This window comes from Eretmochelys imbricata, chromosome 17 (assembly GCF_965152235.1).
Source record: "Eretmochelys imbricata isolate rEreImb1 chromosome 17, rEreImb1.hap1, whole genome shotgun sequence".
In the NCBI taxonomy this organism is placed as follows: Eukaryota; Metazoa; Chordata; order Testudines; family Cheloniidae; genus Eretmochelys; species Eretmochelys imbricata.
In genome coordinates, this window is record NC_135588.1 from 22,917,738 (window position 1) to 22,933,468 (window position 15,731).

Consider the following 15,731-nt stretch of genomic DNA (forward strand, 5'->3'; position numbering starts at 1 on the left):
AAGAAGCTTTTGTTTTCTCAAATGCTGCATAATGTTGCAACTTATGCTTCCAGATTATATATCTTCTCCTCTAGTAAGGCCACCAGCTTGCATTTCATTCATCAGAATTCTATTTTATCATCTGACAGAAAGGAAAGCAGCACATCTAAGGCAGGTCACAGCAACGGTTCCCTCATCATCCATATCTGCTACCTGTTGGAGAGTCATACCTCAAATAGAGCTCACACTCCCTCTCTGCATTCACACTAGAACTCATCTGGTTCGTCTGCCTCTGTTAACCTGGCAACCATCATACTGCCTCACTGCTCAGCTCGCTCAAATAGCCACCCGGAGCCTGGTTCTGGACAATGCCCCTAGGCCTCCCGCCACACACCCTTGTTGTTAGTGCTGCAGAGTGGTGTTGAGGCTGCAGCGTCGCTAAGGCTGCTAAGTGCTGTTGTTGCGGGCGCTGCAATGTCAGCTGCGTGAGCAGGGAATGCAGGTCACCGATTCAGCGGACCTCGGTGTTACTCATAAAGAAAGGCCACGGGTTCAATTCGGTGGCGAAGGCGCTTGGCCGGGTTTATTATTTGCAAAACACGGTCCTAGTGCCCTGGCTCCGTGGTTACAGGTACACTAACACGTGTATGCTCACGACAATGGTACCACCTCAAACAGGACACCACAATCCTGTCCCCTAGACAGGCACCAAGATGCCCCTCCTATGGCTTCTCCTTTTATACGTTGATACAGACACGTTACGTATTACACTCCAGACCACCCTTCTCCGTGGACCTACTGACTTTACCAGAACATCCTTATCCATTGTCCTGTCATCGCCTCCTTATTTTTATGACAGGTCAGTGTGTTCCTGTGCCGTCTCTTAGGGATGTGTTTACACAGTTATTTGAGAGATTTGTGTGTTTTTGTACCATCATCTCTGGTCAGGAATGTAGTTATCTGGTTAGCTGACACCTAGTGTGTTACTATTCTGCCAAGGCCGCAGCCTTTGGTTTACACTGCTAGTGATATCTTGAGCTCCTGCAAGGCCTACAGTCCCGCCCCCCCCAGCCACTGTGGGGGCCACAGCCCAGCCACACAACCCTCATGCAGAAACACAACAAGCACTGAATCCTTCTTCCTGCAAGCACAGTGTTGGGGACACTGGGGCATGGCCACTAGGTAACTCGAGGGGATGGAAGACCACGAGTGTCGATGAAGCCCCCTCGCACTAGGCCCAGGTGTCCTTGGTCCCCCCGCCTGGAGGCACACACAGCAGTTATGCTGAGAATCTGCAACAATATGTTGCAGAGTCAGACTGCCTGAAACTAAGCAAGGCCACACAGGGCAGATATGGAAGAACAATGCTGAATAAAGCAGCTTTATGTATAGTTTAATAAATGATACAGAGAACCAGGGAACTAGCTGGGAACTGGATTGGCTGGCTATATGGGTACTTGGGGCAGCTTGCTATTGGATAAGTATGCTGGGAAAAAGGATGTATAAAAGCCTGTGTAACTTCCTGCTCTGTGCACAGGATTTGAGATTCAAATCTCCCTGTACCTATTTGAAGCTTCAAATAAACTTTTCTGCTTCTCCACCCCGTTGTGATTATTGGGTGTAGCATACCGGGTAACGAACCAACTTCAGCTGTTGTTTAGCCTCTTGGCACTGGGTGCCGGCAACAACAGGATTCACAGCTCAGAAGCTCCCTGTCTGCCGCTCTTGTTACCTGCTAAAGTGTTTGGAGAGGAAGGGAAGGAGGCTGGTGACATAGGCCACAATTTTTCACAAAGAAAATGTCTCAGCTCAGGGAGTTCCATGTCTCACCTCCATTAAAACAGTCTAACGCTTGCAGGCACATGTCACTTGGGGTGATCCAACATGTAGTTTGTGACATACAGCCAGTCAAACCCCATTTTCTTATTCAAGCTCCACAAACAGAATGGAAATGGGCTGGGGCATGACATCTCACAACACACTGCTCAAGAGCAAAGCATCAGGTTAGGGAGCGGCATATCCTGACTTCTTCAGAACTGTCGCACAGTTGCAGAGATGTGTCGCTTGGGCTGACCCACAATGCCATTTTTTTTGCATACAATCTGTAAAAACCCAGCTACTTATTCAAGCCATTTACACAATGAAAGTGGGTGGAGGTGTGATGTCTCATGGCATATTGCACAGAAGCAAAGTTTGGGGTAGGTGTGTGGCGTGTCCCTGCTCCCTCAGCACAGGCAAACAGCCACAGAAACGTGTCATGTGGGGCCAGCAGAGACAAAGATAGTCAAAACCCAGCTCTTATTCAAGCATCATTTCCACAATGGAAGTGGGGTGGAGGGGTGACATATGCCAGCAAGTTGCTTAAGAAGGAAGCTTCAGGTCAGCAAGTAGCATGTTCCAGCTACTTCAGCACAGTCGAATGGTCAGACATGTCACTTGGGGTGACCTGATCATACAATAGAATCATAGAATATCAGGGTTGGAAGGGCCCTCAGGAAGTCATCTAGTCCAACCCCCTGCTCAAAGAAGGACCAATCCCCAATTTTTGCCCCAGACCCCTAAATGGCCCCCTCAAGGATTGAACTCATAACCCTGGGTTTAGCAGGCCAAGGCTCAAACCACTGAGCTATCCCTCCCCCCCCCCACTCCCCCGATGCTTATTTTGTCATGTACAGCCAGTCAAAACCCAGTTCCTTCTTCAAAATCCCTGTACAAAATGGAAGTGGGGGGTGTGACATCACACAGGATATTTCTCAAGACCACAATGTCAGGTCAGGGAGTGGCATGTCCCAGCTGGGACTTGTTATGTGGTGTGACCAAAGATGCATTTTCTCTAAACCCAGTTCCACTCAAGCACCATTGACCATATGGATGTGGTGCGGGGGGAGATGGGGCAGCTTTGGGGTGGGGAGTGGCTTGTGCCCCAAAGCTGATGGTCATGGGGCTGGGTCAGACATTTTGTCAGGCACAGCCAGTCAAAACCCAACTCCTTCTTTGATTATTTAATTAATAATTAAATAATTGCTCATTTACATGTTTATCACATTCAGTCACATTAATTTGATGAAATTTCTAAAAAAAATAATCTTACATGGATATATTTTAAATAATTTTGCCCTCTGAGTAAGGCACTGGCAGTAAGGAAGCAATTTCAGCCTCATGGGCACCGGTCCCTGCAATCCCCCGTACTTACTTTGAGGGCTCAGCGGGGATGTCTTGTCCGCTCTGTGGGAGGGCTGGGGGTTTCATTATCAGCTGTTTCTCTGAGAGGCAGTTGTTGATTTGTACCATGCCCGCTGCAGTTCTCCTCCTCAGTTTTCTGTCACGGTATCCCATGTCCCAGGAAGCTAAGGCATGCCTCTGCTGCACAGGGACTCGGCAGGGCAATTTCTTTTCAGCATTCTCTACTTTGGCTCGTGCCTCTGGATTTGAGCAGGTACCTGCCGAGTCCCTGCACAATACCTGTCCTCACCCACCTCCCTTCACGACTTACTGCACTCATCGCGTTGCACAAGGGAAAGGAAAGTCAGCCTCGGTTCCAAAAAGCATTTTATTGGGCGATGCGTTACACAGAGAGTGGTTATACAGCAGGCATAGCAACTCAAGGCCCATTACAGGAGCGAAGGAGAAGTTGGTTTGCCCCTCACTTGAGGAATGGTGGGATATGTGTGGAATGAGACTATTTGAACTAGATCTGCTCTAGAACAAACAGGAATTAATTCAGGGAAGTTCTGTGGCCTGTGTTATACAGAAAGTTAGAGTAGATGATCACTATAGGCCCCTCTAGCCTTATAATTAATTAAGTGAAAGAAAGCTTATTTACAGACAAAGGCTCAAAAAAGAGTCACTGCCATCTGTATTGTGCCCAGCTTCCCACATAAATCGGCATGGCTGTAATAAACACACTTCCTGCCTCCCTGCGGATGCAATCCTGATTCTGCTGCTTAGACCCAGACTCAAACAATTTTGAGGACAGAAGAGTTCTAACAGAGAATGATTTTCTTCTCCAGCTTTGCTTATTCTAGTCCTAGCATGACACAGGGGCACGTACATTAACTGAGAGAGGACTTCATGTTCTGAGCAGACCTGAAAATCAGAGGAGTCCCTTGTTGTGTAATGCTGAAGATCACACTGTGGCTTTGTGACTGTCACTAGCAATTACTATTCACATCCCAAACTCTCAGCCCTCACTCAGCAGAAGATTCTTTGCACTGATGCCTGAGTTAATTAAATTAATTGAGGATTAAATTAAAATGCTAGAGGAACCACACAAATGAACACACTGGCTTTCCAAATTTATACAGCCTATGTGACTGGATAGCTAGGCACCAAATCACCCAAACGTAGGGCTACTTTGCACAATTCTAGCCACTTCAGCTGGACAAAGCAATTCTAATGCTAGTGGACCCTGTCCCAGAGAGCTAAACAATTATCACTGCATCAATTGCTGGTGGATTCCCCCTGCCTAAGGGAATCCTAAGGTAGCACAGAGCTTGTGTAATTTCTCCTGCACCTCAGCTGCCAGATGGGGATGGAGCCAGGGGAAAAGGAAGCATAGTTAAGGCATCCCTGCACCCATTTGGTTTTCATCTTCCAGCTGCTCTACTTAGCGCCAGGACTGGTCCCATCACCCAGGTTTAGGATGCAAAGACTCATGCCAAGTGCTTCTTCCCCAGCCCAGAGAACTGAGGCTGTCGTGCCAATTTCCTTTCATATGTTGATTCCTTTCAGATGATTTAACTGGGAATTGGTCCTGCTTCGAGCGGGGGGTTGGACTAGATGACCTTCAGGGGTCCCTTCCAACCCTGATATTCTATGATTCTATGTGGTGCTAACACTAATAGCACGTCCTTATTCTTTTGTGACTACCATGGAATAGCTTGGGGGGAGATAGTGCAGTGGTTTGAGCATTGGCCTGCTAAACCCAGGGCTGTGAGTTCAATCCTTGAGGGAGCCATTTAGGGATCTGGGCCACAAATTGGAGATTGGTCTGGCTTTGAGCAGGGGATTGGACTAGATGACCTCCTGAGGTCCCTTCCAACCCTGAGATTCTATGACTTTTCCAAAGTCTGCAAAAAGATTAGGAATTAATGAGTTAATGTCTCATTTCTTCAATAGAGACACTTTGCTGACTCACCATTCCAGGAAAATCAGAAAGAGAAGCTTTTTTATGCTAGAAACCAAAGAACAATAATTAAGTGGCATCACATGGCTGACAATCATTACTCTCTCGTTCAAATGCACCCCTGGAAAATCTGCAAACTTTGTTTCTCTTAAAGGAAAAATTCTAGGATTTGTTATACTAACTCAGAGAGCACAACAGAGTTTTAGTAAATAAGAGATATGTTGAGAGTTCATTGCAGAGAAATTCTAGTGCATCCGTTGGACCTACTTTGTCCTACAACACCATCTCCCAACAGAGACCCATATGATTATGGAAAATCAGACAGAAAGAAATGGCTCTTAAGAAATAGCTGATTTAGGCCAAATTTGTGTGAATTTCGTAAGAAGGCAGCTTCCTGGCTGATTGTCAAATATTCTGTTGTCGTTTTGAAAACTCATTCTAGTGCCGTTCTCTGCTCTGTAATGTCATGTTTAGAACATTTCATATATTGCACTGGAATGTCTTTTAACAATGCTCACTTTAATTTGGTTGCATCTCACTGAAGAGGCCTCATGCAAAACAAAATCAAGCCAAACGCTAGCACTTATGCCGTGTATTCCAGGCAGTAAAATCATTGGACTGAATGTGGTAAAGAATCCTTGTGGGCAGCATCCTGAATCCAGCCCTCCAGGGGAACTTCAGCTTCCATCACTAGTAGTCACCGGATGCTTCTTCTGTGGGGTGAAATGGGCAAGGTGTTAATAAAGCAGTGAAGGCCCCTGGGAGGCTGGGATTTTGTTTTATCTCTATGGGTTAAGCAGGAACAGGAGGACAAAGGGGAGAGAGGCAATATATCCACCAATCGATGCCCTCAGGCTCTGTGGGAGATGTTCACCTTGCCCAGCTGGAGTCCTTCTCTAATTACCCTAGTCCAGTACAGCAAAGCAGGATTCCCATCTGACTAGGCACAGGAGCCAAAAGATGGCCAAAGAACGTTTTAGAAGTACGACTTTTAAGTCTAAGACATCTACCAATGAGAACTCATGACACTTTGTGTACAGTGTCCCTCACGCCCCTGGCATTTTTACCACTTGAACCAGAGCGTGCAAATCTACTGGACAGGAAGGGTGGCAGTTGGTTGTATATCACAATGGGTCCTCTTGAACAGGTGACCTCATTTAGTCTAAAATTGTAATAATTAGATAAACAGTCATTAATAAGTTAATTTCTAATTTTTTCAAATGTAGCTTGGGCAAGAAATTTCAATGTTTTATCTGTTGGATATTCGTTGGTTACTTAGCTGCTGAAGAAGGGGAGCTACGTATCTCAGTTGCAGGGCAGGCTCCAGGCACCAGCTAAGGAAGCACGTGCCTGGGGCGGCCCCTGTGGAGCGGCGGCATTTCGGCCCATATTGGGGCGGCTCTTTGGCAGCTCTCTGTTTGCCTTTTTTCGTTTGCTTGGGGAGGCAAAAAAGCTCAAGCCGGCCCTGCTCAGTTGAGAACCTGAAGGATCAGAAAGGGCTGAGGAGCAGCTGAGTTCTGCAAAAGGAAAAGGCAGGGAAGCACCTACCAGCCCTGCTCTAGCCTGCTGCGGGAAGCCCGGGGCTGCAAGCCTGAGCTTGCACTGCAGTAGAGAGATCTCCTCGTGCCAGACCTCACTTCTCATGTTTCCTCAGATACCATCAGTTGACACTCCCAGGATGCAGCCACCCGGTATTCCCTGGTTACCAGGATGGCTGTTGTGTGAGAAGGGGATCTGCTAGCCTCTGCAGGGGAGTGACCCTCTGCAGCTGACCTCTTCCAGCTCCCTGAACCAGGACTCCTCTTGGCAAGCCATAGTGAAACATTCTCCTTCTGCAGCACTGAACTGCTCCTCACGTCCATCCCACAGCCCCCTGCGCTCCCTGCATTGCCCACTGGCAGAGGTGGTGCTAGCCCACTGGGGGCCCTAAGCAGGAATAACTCTCAACTCAGCCTTATCTTGGGAGCCACTCCTGATCCCTCAGCAATTATTTGCTAAGCACTGACAATGTGCTCAGAACAAGACAACAAGGACAGATGGCTGGAGGGATTGCTGCTCTGACCCACTATGGTAATTTTGATGTGACAGGAAGACCCGTCCTGAAGAGGTAACAAGCTAAACGTTTATATAAAGTCATCCCTGGCAGCCCAGGTTAGCTTTACCTTTGACCAGCCATGCTGAGGGACTGCATGCCCATGAGCTTACTCATAACGGGCCCAATTTTCAAGCCTGGGTGCCTAAATGGAGGCGTCTAAATCTGCATTAGGCATCTATATACCAGTTTCTGGACCTAAGAACCAGCTTTACAAAGCTATTTAGGCACCTCAATATGTAGATAGGCACCCAGTGGGATTTTCAAAAGCACTTCAGGGAATTACATGCCGAACTCGCACTGATTTTCAAGGGAGCTAAAGTATCTTAATCAGTTTAGGTGCTTTTGAAAATCTCACTAGGCCCCTATTTGCATCTTTAAACAACTAAAACCTTTGAAAATATGCCCCGTAAGTATATATCTAGGCCCATAAATGCAGATGCAAACATGCACCTTTGCGTATCCTACTTTGAAAATTGAGTTCCCCATGTTACGCTGAGTGCAAGCCAGCCAGTTCTCTCCATACCTACCTTCCCCAGCATACGTTGATCTCCAAGCTGAGAGGTCCAGCTTCTGTATCCGATTGCAGTTCACAAAGTCTCTGGGGTAAGTATTGGCATAGAAAATATGCCTAGGAACCTCAGTAATGTGGGTGTTATCACAGATTATACGTGGCAAGCTGATCCGTCTCAGGGCGCTTCGCTGCTGGGGAGTGAAAATCCCGATATTCTCCCACCAGAATCTGCCCAAAACAGGAAAAGAGCAGCAACAGATTTTATCCTGTGGGTTTTGATAGACTCGGGACAGCTGGCATGTCATTTCCAATGAAACATGAACACAAGCAACATCTTTCTCTTTAAAAAGAACAGGAGGACTTGTGGCACCTTAGAATAAGAGAATAATAGAATATCAGGGTTGGAAGGGACCTCAGGAGGTCATCTAGTCCAACCCCCTGCTCAAAGCAGGACCGATCCCCAACTAAATCATCCCAGCCAGGGCTTTGTCAAGCCTGACCTCACTAGTGTCGAATAGAGGGGAACGATCATGTCCCTCCATCTGCTGGCAATGCCCCTACTTATATATCCCAAAATGCTTTTGGCCTTCTTGGCAACAAGGGCACACTGTTGACTCATATCCAGCTTCTCGTCCACTGTAACCCCTAGGTCCTTTTCTGAAGAACTGCTGCCTAACCATTCGGTCCCTAGTCTTTAGCGGTGCATGGGGTTCTTCCATCCTAAGTGCAGGACTCTGCACTTGTCCTTGCTGACCCTCATCAGATTTCTTTTGGCCCAATCCTCCAATTTGTCTAGGTCCCTCTGTATCCTATCCCTACCCTCCAGCGTATCTACCTCTCCTCCCAGTTTAGTGTCATCTGCAAACTTGCTGAGGGCAATCCACACCATCCTCCAGATCATTTATGAAGATATTGAACAAAACCGGCCCCAGGACGGACCCTTGGGGCACTCTACTTGATACCAGCTGCCAACTAGACATGGAGCCATTGATCACTACCCGTTGAGCCCGACAATCTAGCCAGCTTTCTATCCACGTTATAGTCCATTCATCCAGCCCATACTTCTTTAATTTGCTGGCAAGAATACTGTGGGAGACAATGCCAAAAGCTTTGCTAAAGTCATGGAATAACACGTCCACTGCTTTTCCTTCTTCCACGGAACCAGTTATCTCATCATAGAAGGCAATTAGATTAGTCAGGCATGACTTGCCCTTGGTGAATCCATGCTGACTGTTCCTGATCACTTTCCTCTCCTCTAAGTGCTTCAGAATTGATTCCTTGAGGACCTGCTCCATGATTTTTCCAGGGACTGAGGTGAGGCTGACTGGCCTGTAGTTCCCAGGATCCTCCTTCTTCCCTTTTTTAAAGATGGGCACTACATTAGCCTTTTTCCAGTCGTCCGGGACTTCCCCCGATCGCCATGAGTTTTCAAAGATAATGGCCAATGGCTCTGCAATCACATCCGCCAACTCCTTTAGCACTCTCGGATGCAATGCATCCGGCCCCATGGACTTGTGCACGTCCAGCTTTTCTAAATAGTCCCGAACCACTTCTTAGAGACTAATAAATTTATTTGAGCATAAGCTTTCGTGAGCTACAGCTCACTTCATCAGTTTTCTACTGCATGCATCCAATGAAGTGAGCTGTAGCTCACGAAAGCTCATGCTCAAATAAATTTGTTAGTCTCTAAGGTGCCACAAGTCCTCCTTTTGTTTTTGCAGATACAGACTAACACGGCTGCTACTCTGAAATCTTTCTCTTTGTGAGCTTTGTAATGAATGGGGCTTTGTGATGAGGCTGAGCGGACTCGCTCTGAAGTGGAATGTGAGGGACCACTACATTTTTGTTATGGTCTCCCACAGTATTTTTGCCAGCAAGTTAAAAAAGTATGTATTGGATTAATGGACTATAAAATGGATAGAAAGCTGGCTAGATTGTTGGGCTCAACGGGTAGTGATCAATGGCTCCATGTCTAGTTGGCAGCCGGTATCAAGCAGAGTGCCCCAGGGGTTGGTCCTGGGGCCAGTTTTGTTCAATATCTTCATTAATGGTCCGGATGATGTGATTAATTGCACCCTCAGCAAGTTCGCAGATGACACTAAGCTCGGGGGAGAGGTAGATATGCTGGAGGGTAGGGATAGGTCCCAGAGTGACCTAGACAAATTGGAAGATTGGGCCAAAAGAAATCTGATGAGGTTCAACAAGGACAAGGGCAGAGTCCTGCACTTAGGAAGGAAGAATCCCATTCACCGCCACAGGCTGGGGACTGACTGGCTAAGCAGCAGTTACGCAGAGAAGGACCTAGGGGTTACAGTGGACAAGAAGCTGGATGTGAGTCAACAGTGTGCCCTTGTTGCCAACAAGGCCAACAGCATATTGGGCTTTATTACTAGGAGCATTGCCAGCAGATCGAGGGAAGTGATTATTCCCCTCTACTCGGGGCACTGGTGGGCCACACCTGGAGTATTGTGTCCAGTTTTGGTCCCCCCACTACAGAAGGGATGTGAACAAATTGGAAAGAGTCCAGCGGAGGGCAATGAAAATGATTACGAAGTCATGACTTATGAGGAGAGGCTGAGGGAACTAGGGTTAGTTAATCTGCAGAAGAGAAGAATGAGGAGGGATTTGATAGCAGCCTTCAACTACCTGAAGGGGGGTTCCAAAGAGGATGGAGCTCGGCTGTTCTCAGTGGTAGCAGATGACAGAACAAGGAACAATGGTCTAAAGTTGCCGCGGGGTGGGGTCTAGGTTGGATATTAGGAAACACTATTTCACTAGGTGGGTGGTGAAGCACTGGAATGGGTTACCTAGGGAGGCGGTGGAATCTCCTTCCTTAGAGGTTTTTAAGGCCCAGATAGACAAAGCCCTGGCTGGGATGACCTAGCTAGTGCTGGCCCAGCTTAGAGCAGGGGGTTGGACTAGATGACCCCCTGAATTCTCTTCCAACCCTGGGATTCTCTGATTCTATGCTCCCCTGGGTGGGCGGAGCCAAGCCCGCCCCACCCCTTTCACTGGAAGTACCAGGAGCTCCTCTGTTACTGAGCCACAGGAGAGACCGGATGTCTCTTCAGGGGAGCAGACGTCCCTGCAAGAGCCTGGTCCAGCCCAAGTGGACCGACACTTTGCCATCATGGGAGGCAGACGAGGACCCCGAGGAGCTGCCGGAGCTCCCCGTGGCCAAGTACCCCGAGCAGAGAGGGAACCTTTGGGACCAGGGCTGGCTCCAATGTTTTTGCCGCCCCAAGCCGCAAAAAAAACCCAAAAACATGTGGCTGAACACTGAAGCGGAGTGATGGTGTGGCCGCCGAATTGCCGCCGGTGACTGTAGAAGAGTCACATCCCGCCGCCGCTGAGGGCGGATTGCCGCCCCAGAGCCCGACGTCCTGCCGCCCCTTTACATTGGCCGCCCAAGACACCTGCTTGGTTCGCTGGTGCCTGGAGCCGGCCCTGTTTGGGACCCTACATCCAGACTGTGGTGGGGGGGGGCCCAGGGAGACCAGACTCTAGTCCGGTCCTGCTGCCGGAGTGTGAGTCAGCATGCTGCGGCTGGAATCCCCGCTGACCCAGTGGCAGATCACCTTGCCACTTTCAGGGGCCTGGGCTGGGATGCAGTGGAGTTGGGTGGGCCTGCGTCCCCCTGATACCCCACCCCTGGATGGCAGCCTCCCCACCATAGGCAAAGAGGCCTGTGTTGGCGTTCACACCCCCCTCCTCCCCCCCCGCCTGAGCCTCTTGTCTGCTTTGGTGCTCAGCTCCCGCTCTGCCCCGCCTGAGCCCCCAGACTGCTTTGGCACTCACCCCTGCAAGAGCCCTAATTGTGACTCCGCTCCGCCCAGAGGGAGCCAGAGCCCCTCTACAGACGGTTTGTAGCTGTCTGCCCAGCCAGGTGGCTGCAGGCTAAAGACTGTTTGTGTTTCTGCCCCCCCCCAAAAAGGGGCTGGAGCTCTTCCCTATAAGACTATTACTGTAGTCTGCCTGTAGTGAGGTCTGCCTGTAGTCTGCCTGTAGTGAGGCAGAGTAGCCTCCCTCTCCCACTTCAGAGTGAGGGACCACTACAGGCTTAAATTCCAGTGGCTTACTATGAATGGGGATCCCCTTTTCTGTATTCAGAATACCTACAGTGGAGCACCCACAGGGACACTACTCGAAGAAGAATAAGTAGATATCAACTGGGATTCCTATCTTTGTATGATCTCTTACCTGTCCCCATCTCGCAATTTTCTGAACTGAGATCCAATGAGGCAAGCCATGGTGGGCCCAACTCTGCCATTGGGAACAAATGGCTCCGCGAGTGCCCCAATCCAGATGTCGATATTGTCTGGTGTCCCGTACAGGTCCATGAACTTCTTGGCTAGCGTACCATTTCTCAGCTTTTCAGAGAGATCAGATACGTTGCGAAGCTGTGAAAGCCCACAGAATTGCCTCCAGGCGTTATATCCTGCAGAACCAGAGCAGAGCAGTCAATACCACCATCTCCCTCCCATCTGTGCTAGCAAGTTGTTCCTCTTCCTTGGGTGACGCAGTCACATATTTGTTTCTAGTGTATTTGAAGTCTTTTCTAAAGCTCTCCCCTTATTGTCTCTGATTTTCTGTTCTTTGTGTCAACTCTTTGTGTCAACTTTAGTTCCAATTAGTACCTTACCTGGCACGATCGGTATAGTTCAGGCAGGATGTCTATTCTTTAGATCATGCTGTTTTAGACATAACCCTTTCCTACCCGGCAGCTTTTACTCTTTGTTTGTTTTGGTGTCAGAGGCACATGAATAATTGTGTCTCTCTATGGAGTCTTAAGTTACTTTCAGGCTCCATTTACAGTTTAAGATTCTAACATATTCTTCCACCTACTATTAACCAAAATGATCTTTGGATGTATAAAGAGGGGAATGTTGAGTAGAACTAGTGAGATTCTGTCATCTCTGAATACATCACTGTTGGAACACTACATCCCATTCTGGTCTCCACACTTTAAAAATAATATTGAAAACCTGGGCAGGGTTCAGAGAAGAGCTAAGGAATCATTTGAAATCTGGAAAGTACAACTTACACTAAGAGATTTAATGAGCTCAATGTATTTCACTTATCAAAACAAAGATTAAGAGACTCTTTAATCCTGTCAATAATTGCCTATCTAGAGAAGGCACCAGGTATTAGGGAGCTCTTTGCTCTAGCAGATAAAGGCAGAATAAGATCCCATGGCTGGAAGCTGAAGTTAGACAAATTCAAATGAGAAATAAATTGCAGCTTTTTAACAGTGAGTGTAATGAAGCATTGGAACAGATTAGCAAGGGAGGGAGTAAATTATCCTCATTTAGAGGGTTTTAATCAATTTGGGTATCATTGTAAATGTTCTGTTCTAGTTCAGACACCTGGTAGTAGACCCAGTTGTGTTGCCTTATAAAGCAGGGAAGAATTATTCCCTCCACTGCAGGAATGACAGGCTGATGTTATATGGTCTGTGTTATGCCGGTCAGATTAGATCCTAGAGGTTACTTCTGGCCTTGAAAACTGTGAATTTATCACCATTCCTCACAGTTTTGAAGTCTGCCTTATTAAGTTTCCCACCACAATGCTATCCTAGTTACAATATCAGCCTAATTGGGCAGTGATCACTGTTAGCCCAGGAAGCTTCTATGCTCCATTTTAATTTTATTAACTCCTGTCTATTACTCAAGACTAAGGGCTTGTCTACACTGAAAACGCTGCAGCTGCCCCACTGCAGTGCTTCAATGAAGACGCTATCTACACCTCCTGTCGACATGGGTACTCCACTTCCCCAAGAGGTGGAACTAGGTCTGTACCAGGGGTCAGGTTGGTTTAACTGTGTCACTCAGGGGTGTGGATTATTCACTCCCCTGAGCGATGTAGTGATACTGACCTAATTTCCTGGTGTAGACCACATCTGAATTGAGAATTGCTTCTTATGTAGGCACCTCAACAGGCTGATATAAAAAGGTATCATTCTGGTACCAAACTGATACTCCAAACCATTCCCAGATTCATAGAGTGTAAGGCCAGAAGGAACTATTAGATCATCTAGTCTGACCTCCTGAGTAACACAGGCCAGAAATTTTAGCTTCTCCTGTGCTGAGCCCAACTAAATGTGTCTGAGTAAAGCATCTCTTCTAGAAACGTTTCAGAGTAGCAGCCATGTTAGTCTGTAGCCGCAAAAAGAAAAGGAGGACTTGTGGCACCTTAGAGACTAACAAATTTATTTGAGCATAAGCTTTCATGAGCAGCTCACTTCATCGGATTTGTTAGTCTCTAAGGTGCCACAAGTCCTCCTTTTCTCTTCTAGAAAGGCTCCAGTCTTGCTCTGAAGACTTAAGGAGGTGAGAATCGACCACTTTCCTTGGCAGTTTGTTCCAATGGCTAATCACCCTCTATTAAAAATCTGTGCCATATTTCCCATTTGAATTTGTCTGGCCTCAGCTTCTAGCCATTGGCTCTTGTTCTGCCTGTCTCCACTGCATTAAAGAGCCCTTTAGCACCCAGGCTTTTCTCCCCATGATGGTACTGAAACAGTATAGTCCAGTCACCTCTATATCGTCTTTCTGATCAGCTAGTCAGGTGGAGTTTTTTAAGTTTCTCACTGTAAGTTTCTCCAGCCCTCAAATCTTTTTAGTGGCACTTCTCTGTACCATCTTCAGTTTGTCATCATTTTTTTTCATTGGAGACACCAGAAATAGACGCAACATTCCAAGACTGGTCCCACCAATGCCGTACACAGAGGTAAAATCACCTCCTTACTCCTACTCACCATGGTCTAGTGAATCGTAGGGGAGTTAAAGGCATCCACTATAATTTTTCTACCTGCTACTTTTCTTTACGACTCCTCCACTTCTGCAATCTTAGCTGTGAGGTGTTACGGTTGGCTCCTGAGGGCACTGACCTGCTCACAGCAGGGGCACATTTGCCACACAATAAGTAGTGGTAGCAGATGACAAAACAAGGATCAATGGTCTCAAGTTGCAGTGGGGGAGGTCTAGGTTGGATATTAGGAAAAACTTTTTCACTAGGAGGATGGTGAAGCACTGGAATGGGTTCCCTAGGGAGGTGGTGGAATCTCCCTCCTTAGAGGTTTTTAAGGTCAGGCTTGACAAAGCCCTGGCTGGGATGATTCAGTTGAGGATTGGTCCTGCTTTGAGCAGGGGGTTGGACTAGATGGCCTCTTGGGGTCCCTTCCAACCCTGATCTTCTATGATTCTATGAGCCACAGACAGGACATGTGAGAAGATGCGATTTGTTGAATCAAAGAGGCAGCGTGGTTCAGGAGCTGGGCAGAGTTAGAATGCAGCAATTCCTGAATTCTAGTCCGGGCTTGGCAATGATTCTTGCAGACAAGTCATTAGCTTCCATGCCAGTTTTGCCATTTATCAACTGAAGATAATATGTTTGTTGTGACACAAAGAGAAGAGTTCATCAGTGACTGTTTGCAATGTTCTGTGCAATGTGATGTGAACGTAAAGGATTATGCCGCTAAGCATCTAACTCCAGTCAGCTCTTAGCTCCACACTGGCTGCTAAGTCAGTGGCTAACTTTCATAGAATCATAGAATATCAGGGTTGGAAGGGACCTCAGGAGGTCATCTAGTCCAAACCCCTGCTCAAAGCAGGACCGATCCCCAATTAAATCATCCCAGCCAGGGCTTTGTCAAGCTTGACCTTAAAAACTTCTAAGGAAGGAGATTCCACCACCTCCCTAGGTAACGCATTCCAGTGTTTCACCACCCTCCTAGTGAAAAAGTTTTTCCTAATATCCAACCTAAATCTCCCCCACTGAAACTTGAGACCATTACTCCTTGTTCTGTCATCTGCTACCACTGAGAACAGTCTAGAGCCATCCTCTTTGGAACCCCCTTTCAGGTAGTTGAAAGCAGCTATCAAATCCCCCCTCATTCTTCTCTTCCGTAGACTAAACATCCCCAGTTCCCTCAGCCTCTCCTCATAAGTCATGTGTTCCAGTCCCCTAATCACTTTTGTTGCCCTCCGCTGGACTCTTTCCAATTTTTCCACATCCTTCTT

General features: G+C 47.5%; 1 protein-coding gene across 1 annotated transcript in view; it reads right to left on the reverse strand.

Moving 5' to 3' along the window:
- Nucleotides 1-5,734: 5,734 nt before the first annotated feature.
- Nucleotides 5,735-15,731, reverse strand: part of MPO (myeloperoxidase) — a 63,051-nt gene continuing 53,054 nt past the window's right edge. The window contains exons 11-13 of the mRNA XM_077836539.1: nt 11,911-12,148; nt 7,727-7,938; nt 5,735-5,817 (exon numbers count right to left, since the gene is read on the reverse strand). Coding sequence (XP_077692665.1) covers nt 5,795-5,817; nt 7,727-7,938; nt 11,911-12,148 — 473 coding nt within the window. The 3' untranslated portion in view covers nt 5,735-5,794. The remainder of the gene's footprint in view (nt 5,818-7,726; nt 7,939-11,910; nt 12,149-15,731) is intronic.